Source organism: Cephus cinctus, unplaced genomic scaffold (genome assembly GCF_000341935.2).
Source record: "Cephus cinctus unplaced genomic scaffold, Ccin1 Ccin1_scaffold1708, whole genome shotgun sequence".
In the NCBI taxonomy this organism is placed as follows: Eukaryota; Metazoa; Arthropoda; class Insecta; order Hymenoptera; family Cephidae; genus Cephus; species Cephus cinctus.
Window position 1 is genome coordinate 176,910 of NW_014333954.1, and position 21,949 is coordinate 198,858.

Below are 21,949 nucleotides of genomic sequence, written 5' to 3' on the forward strand. Positions count from 1 at the left end.
AATATATCTACCAATTTGTTAACATCGATATACTACAGTGCTATGTCAATGATCAATGATTATTCTTCTAGAAATAATCGTCAGGATGAACACGTAGAGGAATCGAATCGAAACAAGCCGAGGAAACCCGAGTGAAGCCGAATCTCACCTTGGCTGCGAATACAAATTGCAAGATGTGCTAATCGCTGATGAGTACTGATGAGCTTCCCTCTCACCTTTTGACGACGAGGAAAGACTTTGTCTCAACTGATGTGAATGCGATCTCAAGGCTGATCTCAATTCTTTTGGAATGCGTCAAATTAGCGCATTCGTTAATTTGAATCTGATCGTTTAGCAAATTGAGATCCTTGACCTCAGACATTCACTACGCTCGCAATGTGATCACTGACCACAAAGAATATATGGTAATATTTGGTTGAGATCATCTTTTCAGTTTGATAACTAAGGTTAAATAGAATTTTGAAACAAGATTATGTTTGGAATCTTTTAGCAATTAACATAATATAGTCGTTAATCAGATAATCAAGGATGTTCTTTTTGGTACATTTTTGACATACCTTATTGAATTTCGGTGACATTTAGATTATCGTAAATAAAGTTTGCGAGAAGGTGAATTCTATAACGTTTTTACTTGATTAGAATAAAAATAAGGCGATACGAGATTTAAGGGGTTATTGGATTAGCTCTTGGGAATTAAAGATGCGACGTGTTGATCTTATTGCAAAATATTCTGTAAACGTCGACCTGACATTTTCACTGCTCGTGCATCTTTTTACCAGAAATTCTTGTGAAATATCGCATCCAGATAAACAAGAATTCTCAATCCTTCAACAAATTAAATTCAATTTATCTTATCGCGCTTTATCCTTTTTGGATAAACTGTAGTGTATTCAGTGGAATATCGTATATTTATATATTAATCACTTTCAATAGTTTTCTGTCATGAGAAATTACTTAAATAATCAACAAATAAATGTGCATCTTACAGTGCAAGATACATCATGATTGATGAAACTGAAGACTTAAGTATTTGATCAAAAAACATTATAAACATCAAATATATTTTGATAAATCTGTATTAGTACGAAAAAACCCATATAATTGTTATAACAAAAATGATATTTTAATAACATATGTAACTGTACAATTTTTTATTTACATCATGGATATTGATCACCGCAGTAATATCTAATATAAATATAGTATTTTATCTATCTAGTATGAGAAGACTCGTATGATTGGTGCACTTAACGGCTCGTGTACCAAACTGCACGTTCGTGTCTTATATTCATTCGTACTAGTTAAAAACAACAGTTTTTGTAAAAAATGCTCAAAGAAAAGGCCGTCCGGCCTTTTTTTACGAGAGATGGCACTATAAACCTGCCACAAAAATATTTTTTAATAGGTTTCCTCCTTCCTTGAAAATGTTTTAGATGCCTATGACGTCATTATCTTAAATTGTTAAATAATTTTATAGTTATTTGTTCCAAAAATATTCTTTGCGCATTTGTTACAAAAATTACGCATAGGTATATTTTGAAACTTTACAAGCATATAAAATGAAATTATTGAGGCTCATTTATTCTGCTGAATTGATATCAAATGATATTTTTTACCTGATTCCATGACACCGAACATGCGAGATTGTAAAAGTAATTAGTCAAAGTGAATAATGAAAATCACGGTATGCAACAGCCGTCAGTGCGTTTCGCTGTAATCGAAGAAATCTTTTAATTAATTTATCCATCAACACAGGTGGAGTGAGATGAGCATCATTTCTTATGTATAATTCCTTAACTCCTTGACATTTGAAGCAAGAGTCAATGCCAGATGCGGGGAACTGGTTCGAAAAGATGTTACTTCTTTCGATCGAGAGTATAATAATTCCAACAAGTCTCAATGTCAGCTAGATCCGCCATAAAGCTGCAGCTGTAATCGCGTGTCTTTCCGTTCTTACAGATGTTGAACTATAGGAATTCTGACAATCACGCATAATGGAAATAATTAATTAGGATAAGACAGCTAAGAATCTTTGTGCTTCAAACCATTTTTAAAAATAAATTATCTACCATCCTTATATTTTTCATAAATAATTTAAGGTTTGATTGCAACTTGCAATTAAGAGCAAGTTTAGTATACATGATTTAGTATGAAAACTGAGATTTTTTAAATTCAGTATAAATATTAGGTAAATGATTATACAATTGCTCATGTGACTTCATTACAATTGATGACCCGGTTTTTAAGGGGGTGGGAGGGATGAGACTGGAAGAGAATTAAAGAGAGTAATTCGGAATACTTTGGCTCCTCGTCAGAAATCGCTCGGTTACCCTTGAGCTACATAGCGATCTGGCAGAAGGCACAAGTTATAAATGCGCGTTGCTTACTTTATGCATGACTTGTATGTATAACCCTCGCATATAGTCAGTAATATAAATCTAGCTGAGCATTACACGTCAATGAAAAATTGGAGGAATTATTTGTATAAATTTGTGCGTAGCTGTCTTATGGCTTACATGTGGATTACAGCTATATAATTATAATGTATCGGTTACACCAGCGATTTATCAGACGTTTAATCACATTGCATTTACACAAAATTTCAGTATCTTCCTTTCTTTTTTGTCTTGTAATAATGAATTAACGATTATTAGAATCTTTGGACTAGTATCATTTTTTAACGTTATATATGAAATATCCGGTAAATACATGCAGTAAATGAGTGCACCTCGGATGCTGTTAAACTTTTATGTATTCACTGGATATTTTTTAATGATAAACAATCTTAAACGATTTTTTAAATCTCTTGTTAATTAATATATTTCGTTATTTTTTTACTTCTCTTCGTAACGGTTCATTTGTATAGCATGTTTTTCGGTATGATACGTTTTGAATATTTGACTCAGAATGGGCGAAGCTTCTGGATCGTTAATCCACATATTGGTTGCTGATGGTGATTCCAAAATTGACAAATAGGCTGAAACAATAGTTTTGAAAAATTAGTTATTAGTCTTCTTAATTGCTGTATTTTTATACAGCTCAAGCTTACCAAGTAACATTTTAGGATTAGTGAGACTGAGCTGTATGTGAGGATTACTGATAATAGCTTTATAAATTGGATTATCTGTATCCAGACCATCATCCAAATCTTGTAAACCAGGCCTTCGTTCCCCAAGCAGCCATTCACACTGAAATATTTGGATTGTTTGAATAGGTATTTCATGAGATATTAAAAATAATAACTATTTAGAACAGGATCAAATCATCTAATGAAAAATTAAGATTAATATATTTACAGCATGGTATTCGTGATTCCCAGTAATCTTCAGAGCTTCAGTAACCTTATTTTCCTCAAATCCCATATCCTTGAAATATTGCGCTAATCTCGGATTTGGTTTGAATTCAAGCTTTTTATATTGATGTAAACTATCCAAAAGAAGTGACACTGCGTGCATTAGATTCGGTTCTTTCTTCGCAGTTTGATTGCCTAATTATAAATATTAGTGTAATTATAATATACATTTAAATATTAAAAACAGAAATTAATAGTGTTAATAACTTTTCAGATTTCTCTCGCTGTTACCTCCTTTGAAAAAGTCTAGATAACTTTTAAGAGATTTTTTCTTCCCAAATGTACTTGTTGAACTACCAGAAGCCTGAGCTGTACTTGGCCCAGGTGCATAAGTATCAAGCTCGTTATCAATAGGTGGAAATTCGAAATCATCCTCATCTGTATCATCCTGATGTTCTATCAGCCATTCTAATGCATCTGATGTATTCATTCTGTGTTAAGGATCCAGGATGTTTCGGTTAGAAAATATTTAAGATATTGTATATTCTCTGGTATCCATTTCATTGGATATATATCAAATGCTAATTTTCTCTAAAGATGTTTACTCACTTTCTTAGACAGAGTGCTTTAAGAACTTTCTTCTCTGAAAAACCCATGTCCATAAGATGTTTAATCGCTTTGGGATCGGATGGGGGTTTACATCTGGCTTTTAACTTTTCCTTAATAATTTCATAGTATTTTCCTGCTTCTGGACTGTTTGATAGAATTCTAGCTGATGCTTGTACAAGAGTTATTAATATTTTACGAATTTCATTCTGAAACTACAACATTATTATATAATAGTAACATTACATTGATCAATTTTATATGAATTTGTCAGAATAGTTACATCAGCAGTACATTCAATTGTTGGCATTGGACGTGGAGGATTTAACAGTGGCATATCTCTTGTCAATTGTAATATTATTTGCTCGTCTGGCCCTCTTAGGGCTTCCTCAGAGAAATTGTCTTTTGTCAATACTGGACGAATTTCCATCAATATTAACTCATCTGCAATCGTTGGTTTCAGGTAATATTTGTTATTTGAAAATATGTTTCCTTTCTGCGAGAACAAGTCAAATAGAAATTGCACTATTTCATTATAAAACTGACCAGATTCTTTAATATTCTGATCGCTGGCTGTTTGGTCATCAATGAGTTGCACAAACCTGGTTCCATGAATCAATCGGAATTGTGATGCATTTTTTGAAGTATCTTGGTTATAAAAGTGCTTTAAAGCGATTTGCTTGATCTTGTCAATCGTAAAACCAGGTCTAATATTAATACTCAATAAATTTCCATCCAAACTAAAAATTCACACATTAGTTTCAGTATTATAATAAATTTAATATATAGAAATTATATGAATACAAAAATTTGTTGACAACCTGATGATACTGATAGGAAAACTTTCAAAAATTGCAGATGATATGCCAAGCATCATGTCTTTATAATTTTTCAAATTCATGAAACTAGCTGAACCTTCTTTTCTGATATTCCTGATATTTTTCACTCCAAAACTTATTGCAGTATACACAATTATATCCAAAGAACCTGTAGTGTTAATAAACAGCTTTGCATTAAGACGATTCCTTATAAATATGCGGAGGAGAGAGCTAAGTATTAATAGAAAACTTCATGCAGTTTTACAAATATTTTATAGAATTACGAAACTATCGTATCATATACCCATAACATTTTATCAATCACTCGTATTTTCAATAATGGAGTCTCAATGCATTTTTTTCACGTATATACACAGGAATATTCACTTTATACAAGAATAATTTAACTAATTTTTTATGGAAAACTAAACATAAATCCATCACCAATTATACTTACATACATACATGTAAAATCTAATGAAAGACACGCATTTTAAAATTGGCGATGTTCAGATCCTGACGTTTAGTAAAAATCCCGATACACGTTTTTGTTATGTCGCGGCCTAGTGACAAATAGCGCCCTTGCAACTCCGAGCAGCAAGTTTAAATGCAAAATTAAAGTGGGACCAGTAAATATGTGTAAGGTCCAAGCCGTGAGCTAAGCGAGACTTATCATAATCTCCAGTATGTGCGTACATAGGTATATGCAATATGTATCAAAGTTAGACCTCCGGTCTTGAAGAGTGCACTAGAAAGTATATCGTAAAGTAAATAAGATAGTAGTTTGAGTTATAATTATTCAGATTATAATCCGAACCAAATAAGGGTAATTAATAGTACTCTCTAGTAACAATTGCATTATTATTTCTGAAACCTTTTATTACAACATAATAATAAGTCAAGCTCAATCTAGAGGATTGCACACCATTAAAGTGTGCTCATTAGAGCTTTGGTGGCTAACAAACCCACCTCGCCAGATTCACGCAGTCGAATCTGCCGCGGAAACAACAGTGGTGACGATCAGGATGTCACCAGATGTCACAGTTTGTTGCATAAACAATATTCAATGAAAATAAACCAAATTTTAGTACATGTTGTTGATGTAAACTTTAGTCCAAATTTTACAATTAATTATATCTGATTATGTCGAACTAATATTAATGAACCTTCTGTGTAAAAAAAAAGCATTTGCTCTAGGGGCTCTAGGAATATTGATGTACTAAATCACAACTTCACATTGGTGTATTCCGTAAATATATGTATTTAGTGAGTGGTAGTGACAGGCAGTGATAGAAGAATGGGACAATTAGATAATTTAAGAATATATTGAGATGATCTATTTGTGTTGATAATATACGTAGTGTAATGATTATATCGTTATATTAAGCTTAGGCATTTTTCTATATTTTTATAAGAAGCATATAAGGCAAGTTAAAGAATTCGACACTATTGATAAACAAACAGACCCCACCTTATCAAGTATACTTATAACAATAATCTGATTAATTTGTTGATTACTAGTTAGAAGTTCAAAATGATCGAAGGGTCTGGTTCAGGTGAACTTCAGCAATTAGTGCAAGAGGAGGAAAGTGAAGAGCTGCCTAATCATGGAGGAGAAGGTACACCTCCCTCTACACCTGCCCGATCTGGCAGTCGATTTGGTAGAAATGAAGCCCGCAACTTCCATGCACCTGTAAGAATATTTCCTTTTAAGAAACATTTGCACATTGTTGTATCTTTTATAATTGTTAATTACTAACTCTTACATTCTTTAGCAACAGAGTCAATCACTGTGGGAAACCAATGTACCAACTTCTCCGATAATTAGTAAAGGAAGCTCTGGACATGTAACCACCAGTCAGGGTTCCATGGTGTCTGGAAAAGCTGTAAATTCATCTGGTCATGGTGTTAATCAATCACGGCTTATTTACCTAAATGAAAAAGATAAGGATAAGCAAAGGTCATCCAGAATAGATCCTCCAAGATCAAACAGACAGCACAGAGGTAGTGTGCAGCACTTTGCATCCTATAAGCTCATTATACTATACACACTGTATGCTCTATTCAAAATATGAGTTGCACTCGCATTATTTAGTTGATATTATTTAATTACTATTTAACCAATTCTTTGTCAATGCATCATATACTGTCTATTAGTGTCTATAGTATTTTCCTTATATGTACGTTTTTCTTTCCCTAAATTTTCTTTTGTTAAGTGGAATTTTTTGTTTGTTTTGCATCGGCGTTGCTATATAAAGTCGTGGCGCCATGCAAACACCATTGCTTTTTGTCAGAGGTACCTGATGTTCGGCGCATGGAGCAGGCATTATTACAGTTATTGGAAGATTTTCATAGTGGTAACTTGCGAGCCTTTGGTACGTATTTAAACTTTTGTAATTATATAATGTAATTATATACTTGAAACACAATGAACTAATGACAAAAACTTAGGCAAAGACTGCAGTATGGAACAAATGACAGAAATAAGAGAGCAACAGGAACGTCTCGCTCGTCTTCATTTTGAACTAGGCCAAAAACAAGAAGCTGGAATTAACGTTGGCAACGAACAATCTGGTTTACGACAGTCCAGTGCCAATATGCGCCACTTACTTCATCGTCTTCAACAACTTAGTGTTTGTATAGAAAAGTTACATAGTAAATGATCATAGTCTATGTAAGTTTTTACTAATTTTGGCATCTTTTGTTGTATACTGAATAATTTACTACTATTACTCTTTGAAATGTTTTAATGGCACAATAGCAGGTGTGAAAACAGTTACTGAAAGTTTAACAGGATGATCCTATTACTGTGTGAAAAAGTAATGAGCAGATTCAAGCGATTAATATTTATTTGGGAAAAGATTACACCTACAGCGTACTATAAGAATGTGTTCAATAAATAACAAAATAATAAACTATTACATCATATGCATTCCAAGTAATAAATATGCAATTTCCGATTCTGTAAAATGTTTTATTATATTGCGCAGTATAATTATCTATCGTTAACAGTTATCAGATACAAAAGTTCTAATTAATGAGTTTCTTTTTTTATTTCAAATGTCCGTATATGTGTTTACGTATCGATATATCGACTTTCGAGTATAAAATCGATACACTCGAAGTAGTCCAGTCAGACAGTTGATAGCATTATGTTTATGGTTGAGCAGATTTGAAAATATTTTGTAACGAATTGAACGGTTTTTAAACTATTAGTAAAGTAATTAGTAAATATGCCTTATGCAAATCAGCCTTCTGTTCATATCTCGGATTTAACCGAGGAAAACGTTAAGTTCCAGGTCGAAGATACTGAATTAAGGTATTTTAACCTGTATTTGTATTTCATGAATAGTGCGTTTTATTAATATAACGTGATATTAAACTAATTTCTTACAGTGTAGCAAATAGCATGAGACGTGTTTTCATTGCTGAAACTCCAACTATGGCTATTGATTGGATTCAGCTTGAAGCAAATTCTACTGTTTTGAGTGATGAGTTCTTAGCTCATCGAATTGGCATGATACCTTTGATTAGCGACGAGGTATGTTTAAATAATTTTAAAAATTTTGTTTACGGCCTAGTATTATACTTCATATGTTTAATCTATTTGTGCATATATGTTTTAGGTTGTAGATAGAATTCAATACACAAGAGATTGTCAGTGTATGGATTTCTGTCCCGAATGCAGTGTAGAGTTTACGTTAGATGTAAAATGTGCAGAGGATCAAACTAGACATGTAACAACTGCAGACTTCAAGTCTAGTGACCCTAGAGTTCTTCCTGTTACATCCAGACATCGAGAGGATGATGCTAGTGAATATGGAGAAACTGATGGTAAACGTAACCCTTAATTTAGAAAAATCATACTATCATATGTGACAGATAATAAAAATAAAAAATTTTTCACCTAGAAATACTAATAGTGAAGCTACGCAAAGGACAAGAATTAAAATTAAGAGCATATGCTAAGAAGGGGTTTGGCAAAGAACATGCAAAATGGAATCCTACTGCGGGTGTGAGCTTTGAATATGATCCAGACAACGCAATGCGTCATACACTGTTTCCAAAACCAGATGAATGGCCTAAATCTGAATACAGTGAATTGGAAGAAGACCAATGTAAGTTATAGAGGTCTACTCATTCATCATTAACAAATATATTCATATGTAATTCCCCCTCAGATGAAGCACCTTTCAACTGGGAAGCTAAGCCAAACAAATATTACTTCAATGTTGAAAGCAGCGGTGCGCTGAAACCTGAAAATATAGTAATGATGGGAATCGCATCATTGAAGAATAAGCTCTCCAACTTGCAAACACAATTGAGTCATGAAGTACAAAGTGACGCATTGAGCATTCATCATTAGGACCTGAACTCTTAAATTTTTAATGATACCACACCAATACATGCTTCTAAATAAAATTATATATATTATGAAAATTCTTCTGTACCTTTTATTAAATGTCAATGTATGAATAATAAAAGTGGTATATGAAAAATCGAATTTGAAATATTTTCTATCATTTTGGAGTACAGTTAGTAACTTTACTCTTACACATTGGCCATGAAATCCTTCTCCCGCCGAAACTAGAAACTTTTTCAGATCAGTTGCCTCTTTGGTATTATCTAGTAAACATTTATTTTTCGGATCGGTCGAATATTTGTATTATATGAGTTCATAAATAATGTATTTGTAATCAACATTTTGTGGATTTATCGGATGATCCAACTGCATTTTGTGAAACTCCGAACCAGATGAGGATGATAGTGTAGTGATAGGATGGACATACAATCTCTGAACAAATATCTGACAACTAACAATGTACATTAAACAGGTATTTTTTTCTTGAAATTTTACATTTTTGCTCATCTTTATGCAATTTACTTTCATCAGAATTACCTAAATCAATCAAGTATCATAATGTGCTTTGCCTCATTTCTTTATCTGTAAATGGGTGTTAGGTTAGTTTATGAAAAGCTACAATACCAAGCTTTACACAGAGACAGTACGTTTCAATTTTACTTTTTGTCAAATTAGCATTTTGTGCGAGAATAATAATAATAGATAATTATAAATAATAATACTTTCTTGTACATATTCATTGATGTGTACATGTAACAATTGTTTTGTTGACGTACATGAGCATGATTCCAGTTTTTATTTATATCATAATTCTTTATTGCTAGGTCATTATTCAGGGCTTTAAGTCCTATCGTGAACAAACTGTTGTGGAGCCTTTTGATCCTCGCCATAATGTAGTAGGTATGTATTCAAATAAGTGTCGATTTATAAATTTCAAGACATAAGCTATACGGATTATTTTGTTTCATTGTTCACATTTTGATTTTAGTTGGCAGAAATGGGTCTGGGAAGAGTAACTTCTTCTATGCTATTCAATTCGTTTTGAGCGATGAATTTTCTCACTTGAGACCAGAACAACGTCAAGCTTTGTTGCATGAGGGTACAGGACCACGTGTTATTTCTGCTCATGTAGAAATAATATTTGATAATGCAGATGGAAGGCTGCCGGTAACTATTTATTAGTACTTCGTTATAATCATTAAATCCATATTAGAACTCTAAGCCAACAATCAGAAATTTTACTAGACAAAGGATCCCATAATTAGATTTATTTTATTGAACATAAGAAAAATTGCTCACCATTTCATTTAGGTAGTCACTGATCCTAACCATATACAATATATTTCTTAGATTGATAAAGATGAAGTATTCCTAAGGAGAGTGATTGGTTCAAAAAAAGATCAGTACTTTCTAAACAAGAAAATTGTGACAAGAAGTGACGTTATGAATCTGCTTGAATCCGCTGGATTCTCCAGATCAAATCCTTACTACATCGTTAAGCAGGGAAAGGTTCGTAACGTTAAATTCTTTTATCTTGGCAAGATAAACTTTACAATACACATTCGATAGATCAACCAAATGGCTACGGCTCCTGATTCCCAACGATTGAAACTTCTTCGAGAAGTAGCAGGCACTAGAGTATATGACGACAGGCGAGAAGAATCAAAATCAATATTAAAAGAAACAGAAGGAAAACTTGAAAAGATTGAAGATTTTTTACGCACTATTGGTAAGTCTCAAATATTTTGATAGCGTAAAAGAACTTCTAGGAGAGAAATATAATCCCTGAATCCAAAACAGAGGAACGTTTAAAGACCCTGGAAGAGGAGAAAGAAGAATTGAAAGAATATCAACAATGGGACAAACAACGTCGTTGTTTGGAATACACGATACACGAACGCGAGCTAAAAGAAAATCGAAGAAAGTTAGAGGATTTAGAAATGTCCCGGGCGAACAGCGGTGCAGAACAAGCAAGACTGGGTGCCGAAGCAAAAACAGCACAAGAAATGGTGCGTGCAGCAACGAAACGCCTAAAAGAAGCAAAGAAAGAAGTTTCCACAGCTAAGGAAGAACGCGATACCCTCACGTATGTAAAAAATGCACGAAGAAAACATTTAGTTTAACATAATGACTCATTCCCACCAAATCTTCCAGAGCCGAACAACAGCAATTGCTCAAAGAGAAAACCAAACTCACCCTAACAATCAATGATTTACTCGAAGAAGTAAAGGGTGACAATGACAGCAGGAAACGTGCTCAGCAAGAACTTGAAAAGCTGAAGTCGAACATAGCGGCTCGTGAACAAGAACTTGAAGCTATCAAGCCGGAAGTAAATATCCACAAGTTAACCCACAACTTCCAGAAACCCTGGTAGCAAAAATAAATTCCGTCTTTTTTTTCAGTATGAAGAAATGAAACGTGTAGAGGAGGAATGCACGAGAGAGCTGGCATTAAAAGAACAAAAACGAAAGGAACTATATGCCAAGCAAGGACGTGGTAGCCAGTTTACCAGCAGGGTACATAATTGTCAATACTAACTATACTACATGAGAAAAACAAATTAACAAATATTTTTCGAAGTTTGCAAGATTAACAATCATTTGTCATAGGATGAAAGGGACAATTGGATAAAAAATGAATTGAGGCAGCTTACCAAACAGATAAAAGATAAAGAAGAGCATCAGAAGAAGATCAGCGAAGATCTCAAGAAAGATGCCGAAAAACAAATTGCCTTAGAAAAGAAAATAGAAGAACATACCCGCGAAATGGAACGTCAAAGAGCATCTATAGATGATCACAATAAACAATATTATGAGCTCACTAAATCCAAGGACCAGTGTCAAGCCACGCGCAAGGAGCAGTAAGTCTTAACGCTTTTTATCTTATAGCTTTTTAATAAAACAAACAATAATATTCTTCTATTGCAGATACCGACAAGAGAGTGTCTTGCAGCTCAATCTCTCAAGTTTGAAGGAAGATTTAGCAAAGGCAGATCAGAGTCTGCGGTCCATGGCTGGAAAACCAATTCTCAATGGCAGAGACAGTGTGCGTAAGGTGTTAGATACTTTCCGGTAAATATTAATTCAGTTTTTATTAATTTACATGAACTAATGAACCCAGTACAATTAATTATTGTAATTACACAGCGAACGACGCGACATGGCTCACGAAGTGAGCAGCTACTATGGTCCAGTGATTGAAAACTTTGACTGTGACAAGAGCGTCTACATGGCTGTAGAAGTGACAGCAGGAAATCGATTGTTCCACCATATAGTAGAGACAGACAAGTTTGGTACAAAGATACTTAAAGAGATGAACAATCAACGTTTACCAGGAGAAGTTACGTTTATGCCTCTGAATCGTTTACACGTCAAAGCCATAGACTACCCACAAACTGGCGACGCCATTCCCATGATATCACGCTTGAACTATGATCCTAAATACGATAGAGCACTTAGGTAATAAAAATAATATCAAATTAACATTTAAAGTAAAGCAAAAAAACACTTTAATACATGTATTTCTTGTACATTCAGGTATATATTTGGTAAAACTCTGATATGCCGTAATTTGGAGGCTGCCACGAGCTTAGCACGTACTTCCGGTCTGGATTGCGTGACTCTTGAAGGCGATCAAGTCTCCTCCAAGGGATCCTTAACTGGTGGATACTTCAATACACTGCGCTCTCGTCTAGAGATTCAAAAAACTAGATCTGAATTAATGGCGCAGATAAACACTCTGGAGACACAATTGGCCAGCTTGAAAGAGGAGATCAGAACAGCTGATCAGAGTATTAGCTCATACGTTAGTGAGATGCAACGTACTGAGACTAAGAACAGCAAGGCCAAGTTAGTTTTATCATAGAATTATATACAGCAATACGCGTTAACTTTATGATACTAAGTTATGTTAAATGATGTGTAAACGTAAACGGTCCTAATGAATTTGTAATATTCTTTCAGAGATATATACGACAAGATGAAAGCTGAGATACGTTTAATGAAGGAGGAACTCAGCGCGATAGAAAGATATCGTACACCTAAAGAAAGAAGCCTTGCACAGTGTACATCTAATTTGGAAGCAATGCGAGCTACAAAGGAAGGTTTGGAAAGTGAATTACATCAGGAACTAATGGAACAATTGTCTGTGACTGATCAGCACCAGGTAAGTTTGTGAAATTAAAAGGGTTGAAGATTTCTGTATGGCAATGAAAAAGAATGTATTATAAATTAATTAAAAATAACCATTAGGTCGATACCCTGAACGATAAGATCAGGAGCTTGACTAAAGAGAACAAGGAGGCCTTTGCCAAAAGAATGCGACTTGAGGCTGAGAAAAATAAATTAGAAAATTTATTAACTAACAATCTAGTTCGTCGTAAGGACGAATTGATTCAGGCTTTACAAGAAATATCAGTGGAGGATCGTCAGAGACAGCTTGAATCCTCGAAAGCTCAGCTGGCTGATATAGAGAAGCGACTTGTCAAAGTGAATGCCGATTTTAAGGCGCAGAACGAGGCGGTCAATATAGCTACGAAGAAAGTAAGTAATCGAAAAATCGTGTATCAGTGACGGTGATTTATAAACGTTCCTTTCTGCTTTCAGCAAAGAGCAGAATCGGCTGAGGTGGAGAAATGGAAAATGAAGGAGAAAGAAGCTCAAGAAAAAATCGATGCCGATGCTAAAGATTTAGAAAAGTTAGCCAGTAAACTTAACATTCTTGAACAGAAAATTGTGGAGTGCACGCAAAAAATCACTGAACTTGGCGCGTTACCAAGTCATGAAATATATTCGAAATTCAATGGTATGAGTACAAAACAGTTATTCCGTGAAATGGAAAAGGCTAATAATCATTTAAAAAAATACAGGTAATGTATACAAGTATAAACTATAATAATAAATCATGTGCGCTCCTCCATTACTATTCGGTCCTTTCTCGTGCTTTTAGCCATGTAAACAAGAAAGCATTGGATCAATTCATGTCGTTCAGTGATCAGAAAGAAAAATTAGTAAAACGTAAAGAAGAATTGGACCGTGGCGATGAGAAGATCAAGGAACTGATGTCTGTATTAGAACAAAGAAAATGTGAAGCGATCCAATTTACATTTAAACAAGTACGTTGAATGACGTTATTAAATAATACAATTTTTCCCAATCAATATTAACTACTTCCCACTGTACCAGGTGAGCAAATACTTCAGTGAAGTCTTCAAGAAGTTAGTGCCATCAGGACATGCTCAGCTAGTTATGAGAACAGCCGACGGTGAGGAGGGTGATGATGGATCTTCAGAAGCAGCAGATTCCGATCGTTTTATTGGCGTTGGTATTCGAGTGTCTTTCACTGGTCACAGAGCTGAAATGCGCGAAATGAATCAATTGTCCGGTGGTCAAAAATCTCTGGTTGCCCTGGCCTTGATCTTCGCTATACAAAAGTGCGATCCTGCGCCATTTTATCTTTTTGATGAAATTGATCAAGCACTTGATGCTCAGCACAGAAAGGCTGTGGCTGATATGATTCACGAATTGAGTTCAGATGCACAATTTATCACAACAACATTCAGGTAAAAATTTATTTAACGTTGAAAATGATTTATATCTTATTGTTTTTCTTTTTTTTTTTTTTTTTTGTATTTAGACCTGAATTACTGCAACATGCGAATAAATTTTATGGTGTCAAATTCCGCAACAAGGTGTCTCATGTCGAATGCGTGACGCGTGAAGAAGCAGCTGATTTTGTCGAAGATGACACGACGCACGGATAAAATGGATTTATGTTTAAGAACGTTATATGGATTAAAGAGTATTGCGCGAATCATTTTTCGAAGCGCAATCGAACTGTTTCTATTATAATAGTAAGAGAATCTGTTCTTCATTTTGTTTTAGAATATTCTTACTGAACAGAATTTTATTCAAGCGTAGTTGTAAGATCTGCTAACGTTAAGCACGGGGTAAGGGGATTGGCGTTTGAAAAGTTCAGCTTATTCAATATCTTAGATTTTTTTTACAAACGGACTTTCTTTTTCTTACTACCATTAACTGTGCAGTGATTCTTTCAATGAGTTTCAAACGACTCTGATAAGTGAATAACGTGATTTGGTCATTTGAAATATCAACAAAATTTTGTTGTCATTTGATACATTCAGAAAACTTCATTAGTACCAATGCTGTAAATTGATGCAAATTATTATCCATATATTGAATGTGAATGAAATATTCATTATATATATTTCTTTTTCCATTGCAAAACTAGAAAAAAAATATATAATTACACTTTGACTTGAATCGAAATTGATCCAAGCAAATTTCGCGTAGACACTCAACCTCATAAATGGTTAAAATGTCATAGTATCTAAAACTTACGGTATTTTTTTTTTCTATAAGTTATCTATAAATAAAATTTTAATCATAAACAAAATCCGTTGGTCCTTTATTTTTTATTCGTGCTTCGTACGATATTATTGTGGTTATTTAATTTGTTTCAACGATCATAATATAATATAAACTATTTTAATAACATTAGTCTCAATGAGTTTAATGGAACTAACGGAAGTGAACTAAAATTTATTTTCACTATAAGCACGTCATCCTTTCACGAGTACATACTGCACTTGTTATACCGAAAGCTTAAAAGCACATTATTAAGCCTAAGAAGTACAAATAAAACATAAAGAATCAAACATGACTTCTATTGAAAATGAAATACAGTTGGTATCAAAATCATTTAAATGCTTTGTAATTGGATTTCAGTATGTCAATATTGTGCAACAAATGCATACAGATCGATAACACTCGTAGCTTTCTAATCTACTTCTCTTTACGATGACTGGTCAAGCTGTCATGCATACTCGTTACCACAGCTTCTACCAACTCTGGAATGACAACACCATTGACATCTATGAAATTAGCGACGGATTTCGTGACGGATGTTTCATTAAGTGTTACAGAAGATTCAGTTTTAACAGATAATACAAGATTGTATTTGTCATCATACTTTTTTAAATAGGAACTTGCTTCCCATACAAGGTCAGGATCAAATCCTGCTGGATCTCTGTAAATAAAGGAAAATTAATACCATAAGTTGCTATGTTTTATGAATGTTTATCAATCCAGAATGATGATAACAATTTATCCTATACTAGGATTAATTACCTTTGAATAGCAACTGTAAATATTCCTTTCTCTTTATATGTAGTGTAGAGCGTCAGAATACCCATAAGGATAAAATAAATTGAGACACAACCAACAAGCACGGGTTTAGAAGTAGGAAAAGGGTATAAATAATCCCAAAGCAATGCAACTGTAGCTACGCCGACTGCAACTCCACAGAGAGCCAATCTTCCATCTAATAAAGAAAAGTTCTCTATGTAATTGTATTTCCTTATTAAAACATCTCTGACTGCATCATCCAATGCATTCTTCACAGCGGAACCATCCCATTTATTGACTTTAATCACCTGTGGACATACGAATGAGATCAATTATAAAGCCTTTTAAATAACATTAATCTATAGACGATTTTTATTATCTTGTATACAGTCTAAGTGAAATAAAATGATTAAGATAATCAAATGCATTGCCAAATACAAATATAAAATATATACACATATGGGTTAACCTACACAATGTTATCCGACACACAAAAATTATGATATTTCAGTTCAAAGTTAAATCCTTAAATACAAAACATGCTTACAGGAGTCTCATTTTCCTTCTGTTCCTTTTTTGAAGCCATTTCGAACATAATCCAGTGAATAAAACACAATATTCTGTCATTCACTGCACACATTCAGTACACGTCAAATACTTGGCGTATACCGGTTGGCTCCAATGGGGAACCTGACCTGCAAAGCTCATGGTAGGTGTCGTACTAGTCACTAGGTCTCAAAGTAGCGGGATATTCAAACAATTTATAAAAATCAGTTTTACGTTCTTTTTAGTAAAATATTCTAACTACGGCAAGTTTATCAAATCGAATTAGATGATTCTCATACTTTTTATAAACTAAAAATAGATGGGTACATCCAATAAGAAAACTGATAAAACAATGCACATAACATAAAAATAAAAAAAATATAATCTTTACATTTATCTGATGAAATCATTAAACAGGTAGTATTTAAAACAAGCAAAACAGATAATGAAGACTCTAAAATTGGAGTTTATTAAAGAAAAGTACAGTAGTTTCTCATCAAGTGCGAACCACTAGAGTCCTTCTAGAGGAACTCTACGAACCACCGGGGTGTAAGTAGCTCTATGGGAAGAAATGCGCACCTAACGAATTACCGCCACCTCACCTTTCGTAAATACTTATACCTCCCTGTAATGAAGATAAGCTGCCATTTAAGTCGGAGAATCCATCTCAGCGCTCACTTAGCGAGAGGCTACTATTCTGATAATACTTTCAACTTCATAATTTACTTTTTTTTTAAATTCGGGATTCAGATAATTTACTTAATCCGCCTTGCTTTAATATATTTTGGAAAAAAACTTATAATTATAAATTATGATTCTGCAAACAAGTAAATTTTTTAAAATCAATTGAACAATTTTCCAATGGACAGCCAAGGTATTTTTTTTAAGATTGGAAAATAGGAAAGAATGACGATAATAGAAATGGAAAATGTATTTTCGAAAGCATCTAAAATTACTGTTGGCTTTTATAGAAAATGTCTTTGACTCTAATATTACTACTTTCATCGTATATCATTGTTCTTGCAGAGACCTGTGCTTGACCTTTGTCCTACAAAGCAACGATTATGTAAATAATATTGAAATCAGCAGAATTAAAATGTTTATCTTTACATAAAATGGCACCACATTGATTACTCGGTATTTCGCTTCCTACAGATATTACATAATTCATCAATTGCTTTACTACCAAGATAAATTATATAGCATAAGCTTTGAGAATATAGGGAAATAAATAACATATTTTGTACTGAATTAAAAATAATTTTAATTTTAATTACCACATTTTTAGCAATACTTGTAAAGATAGTATTCACTGTTCTGTTAATTTTATAAAAATCCTCCATTTTATGTGTACTTCTATAATTCTAAATATAACTTTAGTTGCTGCCTGGACTTGCATACTCATTATCATTTTTACTGACTGCCCTAGGCAGAATATATTTTCAATAGGCTGTTTTACACAGAATTTATTGATATTCCTTGTACGTTCTATGCTGGTCATCTAGTTCCAAATCTCGTTATTCAATAAAAAATAAATAAAAGTGAATAACAAATGGAACTACATCTCAGAACATTCTTTTCCAATTCGATGTGAAGTTTATAATGTATCTAATATTTAGCACGTAATGCTTGTTGATTAATATCGATGTCTGCTTCAATAGGAAGTCAATTTTTCAGCTGTTTCTTCAAATTTTCAGCAATTTTATCCATAAACTCGAAAGTCTCAAGATAATCAGATCTGGTTACTTTATCCATTCCTTTGATACAAATCGCTAGATCCTTAGTCATAAATCCAGACTCAATTGTGTCGACACATACTTTCTCGAGAGTCTCTGCGAACTTCTTTAGTTCAGCATTATTATCCAACTTAGCGCGATGAAGTAATCCTTGAGTCCAGGCAAATATTGAAGCAATCGGATTAGTAGAGGTTTCCTTGCCCTGCTGGTACTGGCGATAATGACGTGTAACAGTACCATGAGCAGCCTCCGCTTCAACAGTACGGCCATCCGGACAGATGAGAACAGATGTCATAAGACCAAGAGATCCATAACCCTGAGCTACTGAATCAGACTGAACATCACCGTCATAATTTTTGCAAGCCCATACGAATCCACCTTCAGATTTCATAGCGTAAGCGACCATATCATCTATGAGACGATGCTCATACCAGATATTCTTTGCTTCAAACTGTTTCTTATACTCTGCTTCGTAAATCTCTTGGAAGATGTCTTTAAATCTTCCATCATATTTCTTCAGAATAGTATTCTTTGTGGAGAGATACAGTGGGTAGTTACGTGATAGGGCATATTGGAGTGAGCTGTGTGCAAATGCCTGAATACTTTCATCAGTGTTGAACTGAGCTTGTGCAATGCCCGCTCCCTTAAACTCATGAACGGTATGTTGAATCTTTTCACCATTTGTACCAACCCATGATATTTCAAGTTTACCAGCACCAGGCACTAAGAAATCGGTGGCCTTGTACTGATCTCCATGGGCATGACGGCCTATAATGATTGGTTTATTCCAGCCTGTTACTAGTCGTGGAATGTTCTTGCAGATAATAGCTTCACGGAATACAGTACCACCTAAGATATTCCTAATTGTTCCATTCGGACTCTTCCACATTTGCTTCAGTTTGAATTCTTCTACTCTCTTTTCATCAGGAGTGATTGTTGCACACTTAATACCAACATTATAACGCTTTATAGCTTCAGCGCAATCCACCGTTACTTTATCATTAGTAGCATCTCTGTTTTCAATTCCCAAATCATATATATGAAGGTCAATGTCAAGATACGGAAGAATAAGCTTTTCTTTGATAGAGTCCCAAATGATTCTAGTCATTTCATCTCCAAGGATGTCGACAACAGGTCCTGCCTGTTTAAAGAAAGAAAATGCATATTATACAATTATTCAAAACTGCAACTAAACATAAATATATAATCTGCTAATAGATATTTTTGCATAAGTGCAAATCAACAATTAAGATAGTTACTATGTTAATTAAAAGTAAAGATTAACATTTGCCTTAAAAATATGTTGTTTAGCATGATATAGCACATCTTTGACAAAAATTTCAATATTATTGACCTTATACTTACAGAGATATATGGAATTAAAATAGTCAAAATTGCACTATATAGATATACTTCATATATTAAAAAAGCTATATTCTTCTCTGAGATATCTTAGCTTTTAGATGCCAAAAGTTGGATGAAATTTTTAAAAGACATTTCTTTTACACCAAATATGACAATGATAATTTCTTAATAAAAAATCTTGGAATTTTTAAATTGATTTTCTACTACGTTATTTAAATGTGTTGTGAAAATTAAAAATTGATTAATCTCTGTCCTTCCATTTGTCTCAAAAAGAATACCTTACATAGGAAATATTTTTGTAATGAACAATATAAAGGATATTGACTGAAATAAGAATGATATTATTATGCTGTTGCCGATGCCTCCTTAAGAAGTAAATAACACTTACAATTTTCAAGATACAAATTCAACACCAGCATATATGAAGTAGTAGTTGATAACGAACCAAAATATTATAGGGTTCAAAGTCCTGATTAACTTTTTAAAATTACAATATAACTACTCACAATCCATTTTCCAGAGAAGAAAATAGATCTTACCAAGTATCACAAGAAATTCTTAAAACTAAAATATTAAATAACTAGAATCCATAAATATTTATATAATACACAATATCGTGACATTATCCAGATCTGTCAAAGATCCATTCTGTACATTCACCTTAATCTTAGCCATAGCTGCAGCAGAGATACTAAAGTTTCTGATGTGGAGATGAGGAATTTGATTATAATCGTTGGATGTGGAGATCGATAAGCCAGAACGCAGGAGCGACAATAAACCAGCACCGTTAGAACCGTCGAACTGAAGTCGAGTCGCTGCTCTGATCACATTCGTGTTCGCTCTAAAGAACCGGTGGGACACGAACATGGCGACGAGTAGACTCTTCTGTCTCCGTTTCTCTTTACCTCCTACAGTTCAGATCCTCTTTCTCCAGTATTGGTTCCCCTCTCTTTTACACTTTCTGACCTCTCCTGTTTTCGCAGGGTTACAAAATAATTTCTCTCACTGAGTATAGTGCACTTGTTGCTAGTTGCTGCTTTGCCGCTTGTTAATCCGTTGACACTCCTCAGAACTTCTCTTTCACAGTCACCCAGACTCCACGTTTACTTCACAACTAAAGTAGAAATCACTCGACAATATGGCATGTTAAAGACGTCCTAAATAATCCAAATAAAGAGGAGTGATATCAGAAAACGCAATTCACAACAGTATATGCAATAAGTATATAGATATACTACAAGCAAAGAGTAAGAGAAACAATTCTTACTAGACTTTGGAGTTTGGAACTTTGATCTCGAATTGATATAGTGTAAACTGATGATTTGTCTTTTCCAGTTTATTAGGTACTGTTACAGAACCTTAAAGACAACGACATATATCCTTATCAGCTATCTGAAAGCATCATAAAACTGGCACGGAGTAGTCACTATATTGAACCATATACATAAATTAAAGAGCCTCCGACATAGTCATTCAATGGTTGATATTCTGTAGTGTTACATAACTTCGCTTCTTCCTGTTAAACAACATTCCAAGAGAGGAGTTTGTGTATTTCAATTGCAAGGCTATTCTTGCCTTATTTTATTTCGTGAAGAATTATATAGTCCATTTGCAAAATAGTCAGACTTTGTAGCTATTGTGTAATTTCATGTATGTAACTTACCTGCTTAAAATTTTAAATAAAACTAGATAGAAACTCATAGATTTTATGCGATTCTATCTGGTTTTTGATTCTACATTTATTTTTCTATTTCTTTTCATCTGATGTGTAATCAGGGATATATCCTTGAGTAGAAAATTATGATATTGCCCTTATCTAAATGACATTTAGTATTTTATGGGTGAAAGCAAATGATCATGTGACATCCATCCAAATCCGTAATCGCAAGAATAATTTCCCCGATAAATATTCGTGTTTTATAGAAATTAACTTTAAACGGTATTATTTTATCTATCGACAGCCGTTATCCAATTGATAAGAAACTTAATAATTCTTAGTAGCAACGACCTGATCTTCTTTCTCTTCTTTCCTTAATCAGTTTAACCCTCTTTAGGGGATATGTAGCAGCATAAACTGA

The 21,949-nt window shown here is 33.7% G+C and overlaps 6 protein-coding genes across 14 annotated transcripts; 3 read left to right on the forward strand and 3 right to left on the reverse strand.

Moving 5' to 3' along the window:
* Window positions 1–2,551: 2,551 nt before the first annotated feature.
* Window positions 2,552–5,485, reverse strand: LOC107273523 (ubiquitin-associated domain-containing protein 1). Of its 4 annotated transcripts, none has more exons than XM_015751814.2 (9): window positions 5,182–5,485; window positions 4,720–4,885; window positions 4,445–4,638; window positions 4,182–4,342; window positions 3,902–4,113; window positions 3,560–3,783; window positions 3,297–3,487; window positions 3,050–3,188; window positions 2,552–2,977 (listed from the first exon to the last, which is right to left on the reverse strand). In XM_015751814.2, the coding sequence occupies exons 2-9, from the start codon at window positions 4,797–4,799 to the stop codon at window positions 2,835–2,837; spliced, it is 1,344 nt and encodes a 447-aa protein (XP_015607300.1). In that variant the 5' UTR covers window positions 4,800–4,885; window positions 5,182–5,485; the 3' UTR covers window positions 2,552–2,834. The 4 variants fall into 4 exon arrangements, with proteins under 4 accessions (XP_015607300.1, XP_015607299.1, XP_015607296.1 ...); XM_015751813.2 differs by having other exon boundaries at window positions 3,584–3,783; window positions 5,174–5,485; XM_015751810.2 differs by having other exon boundaries at window positions 5,174–5,485.
* On the forward strand, window positions 4,235–7,679 carry LOC107273527 (coiled-coil domain-containing protein 28A). Of its 5 annotated transcripts, none has more exons than XM_015751821.2 (5): window positions 4,235–4,361; window positions 6,238–6,409; window positions 6,492–6,720; window positions 6,975–7,091; window positions 7,168–7,679. In XM_015751821.2, exons 2-5 carry the CDS (start codon window positions 6,251–6,253, stop codon window positions 7,377–7,379), a joined length of 717 nt encoding a protein of 238 aa, XP_015607307.1. In that variant the 5' UTR covers window positions 4,235–4,361; window positions 6,238–6,250; the 3' UTR covers window positions 7,380–7,679. The 5 variants fall into 5 exon arrangements, with proteins under 5 accessions (XP_015607307.1, XP_024946646.1, XP_015607305.1 ...); XM_025090878.1 differs by lacking the exon at window positions 4,235–4,361 and adding an exon at window positions 5,631–5,759; XM_015751819.2 differs by lacking the exon at window positions 4,235–4,361 and adding an exon at window positions 5,766–6,142.
* On the forward strand, window positions 7,223–9,156 carry LOC107273525 (DNA-directed RNA polymerase II subunit RPB3). Of its 2 annotated transcripts, none has more exons than XM_025090877.1 (5): window positions 7,223–7,349; window positions 8,113–8,257; window positions 8,343–8,550; window positions 8,628–8,834; window positions 8,898–9,156. In XM_025090877.1, exons 2-5 carry the CDS (start codon window positions 8,126–8,128, stop codon window positions 9,080–9,082), a joined length of 732 nt encoding a protein of 243 aa, XP_024946645.1. In that variant the 5' UTR covers window positions 7,223–7,349; window positions 8,113–8,125; the 3' UTR covers window positions 9,083–9,156. The 2 variants fall into 2 exon arrangements, with proteins under 2 accessions (XP_024946645.1, XP_015607301.1); XM_015751815.2 differs by lacking the exon at window positions 7,223–7,349 and adding an exon at window positions 7,798–8,035.
* A 162-nt stretch (window positions 9,157–9,318) lies between these two features.
* LOC107273537 (structural maintenance of chromosomes protein 3) lies at window positions 9,319–15,478 on the forward strand. The gene is made up of 18 exons (XM_015751851.2): window positions 9,319–9,551; window positions 9,904–9,979; window positions 10,068–10,246; window positions 10,430–10,588; window positions 10,649–10,808; window positions 10,880–11,165; window positions 11,234–11,408; window positions 11,482–11,595; window positions 11,689–11,939; window positions 12,007–12,150; window positions 12,226–12,537; window positions 12,616–12,927; window positions 13,042–13,243; window positions 13,330–13,620; window positions 13,684–13,946; window positions 14,027–14,192; window positions 14,263–14,639; window positions 14,714–15,478. Exons 1-18 carry the CDS (start codon window positions 9,537–9,539, stop codon window positions 14,838–14,840), a joined length of 3,609 nt encoding a protein of 1,202 aa, XP_015607337.1. The 5' UTR covers window positions 9,319–9,536; the 3' UTR covers window positions 14,841–15,478.
* Window positions 15,479–15,789: 311 nt separating this feature from the next.
* On the reverse strand, window positions 15,790–16,929 carry LOC107273538 (probable signal peptidase complex subunit 2). The gene is made up of 3 exons (XM_015751852.2): window positions 16,772–16,929; window positions 16,228–16,532; window positions 15,790–16,126 (listed from the first exon to the last, which is right to left on the reverse strand). Exons 1-3 carry the CDS (start codon window positions 16,862–16,864, stop codon window positions 15,883–15,885), a joined length of 642 nt encoding a protein of 213 aa, XP_015607338.1. The 5' UTR covers window positions 16,865–16,929; the 3' UTR covers window positions 15,790–15,882.
* A 1,085-nt stretch (window positions 16,930–18,014) lies between these two features.
* On the reverse strand, window positions 18,015–21,143 carry LOC107273539 (isocitrate dehydrogenase [NADP] cytoplasmic). Its single transcript, XM_015751854.2, has 2 exons — window positions 20,532–21,143; window positions 18,015–19,647 (listed from the first exon to the last, which is right to left on the reverse strand). The coding sequence occupies exons 1-2, from the start codon at window positions 20,736–20,738 to the stop codon at window positions 18,436–18,438; spliced, it is 1,419 nt and encodes a 472-aa protein (XP_015607340.1). The 5' UTR covers window positions 20,739–21,143; the 3' UTR covers window positions 18,015–18,435.
* Between the last annotated feature and the right edge of the window lie 806 nt (window positions 21,144–21,949).

Excerpts from the sequence above, each read along its gene's own strand:
- LOC107273523 (XM_015751810.2), bottom strand. Across the intron at positions 4,114-4,181 it reads CAATTGAATGTACTGCTGAT|TTTCAGAATGAAATTCGTAA; the intron begins GTAACTATTCTG and ends ATAATGTTGTAG. Across the intron at positions 3,784-3,901 it reads AAAGCACTCTGTCTAAGAAA|AATGAATACATCAGATGCAT; the intron begins GTGAGTAAACAT and ends TCCTTAACACAG.
- LOC107273527 (XM_015751821.2), top strand. The coding sequence starts at position 6,251 with ATGATCGAAGGGTCTGGTTCAGGTGAACTTCAGCAATTAGTGCAAGAG. Across the intron at positions 6,410-6,491 it reads CCCGCAACTTCCATGCACCT|CAACAGAGTCAATCACTGTG; the intron begins GTAAGAATATTT and ends TACATTCTTTAG. Across the intron at positions 6,721-6,974 it reads ATCAAACAGACAGCACAGAG|TCGTGGCGCCATGCAAACAC; the intron begins GTAGTGTGCAGC and ends TGCTATATAAAG.
- LOC107273525 (XM_015751815.2), top strand. The coding sequence starts at position 7,950 with ATGCCTTATGCAAATCAGCCTTCTGTTCATATCTCGGATTTAACCGAG. Across the intron at positions 8,258-8,342 it reads TACCTTTGATTAGCGACGAG|GTTGTAGATAGAATTCAATA; the intron begins GTATGTTTAAAT and ends TATATGTTTTAG. Across the intron at positions 8,835-8,897 it reads TGAATTGGAAGAAGACCAAT|ATGAAGCACCTTTCAACTGG; the intron begins GTAAGTTATAGA and ends ATTCCCCCTCAG.
- LOC107273537 (XM_015751851.2), top strand. Across the intron at positions 10,589-10,648 it reads ACATCGTTAAGCAGGGAAAG|ATCAACCAAATGGCTACGGC; the intron begins GTTCGTAACGTT and ends CACATTCGATAG. Across the intron at positions 11,596-11,688 it reads GTAGCCAGTTTACCAGCAGG|GATGAAAGGGACAATTGGAT; the intron begins GTACATAATTGT and ends CATTTGTCATAG.
- LOC107273538 (XM_015751852.2), bottom strand. The coding sequence starts at position 16,864 with ATGTGTGCAGTGAATGACAGAATATTGTGTTTTATTCACTGGATTATG. Across the intron at positions 16,533-16,771 it reads AGAAGGAAAATGAGACTCCT|GTGATTAAAGTCAATAAATG; the intron begins GTAAGCATGTTT and ends GTATGTCCACAG. Across the intron at positions 16,127-16,227 it reads TTTACAGTTGCTATTCAAAG|AGATCCAGCAGGATTTGATC; the intron begins GTAATTAATCCT and ends CTTTATTTACAG.
- LOC107273539 (XM_015751854.2), bottom strand. The coding sequence starts at position 20,738 with ATGTTCGTGTCCCACCGGTTCTTTAGAGCGAACACGAATGTGATCAGA. Across the intron at positions 19,648-20,531 it reads CAGCTATGGCTAAGATTAAG|GCAGGACCTGTTGTCGACAT; the intron begins GTGAATGTACAG and ends TTCTTTAAACAG.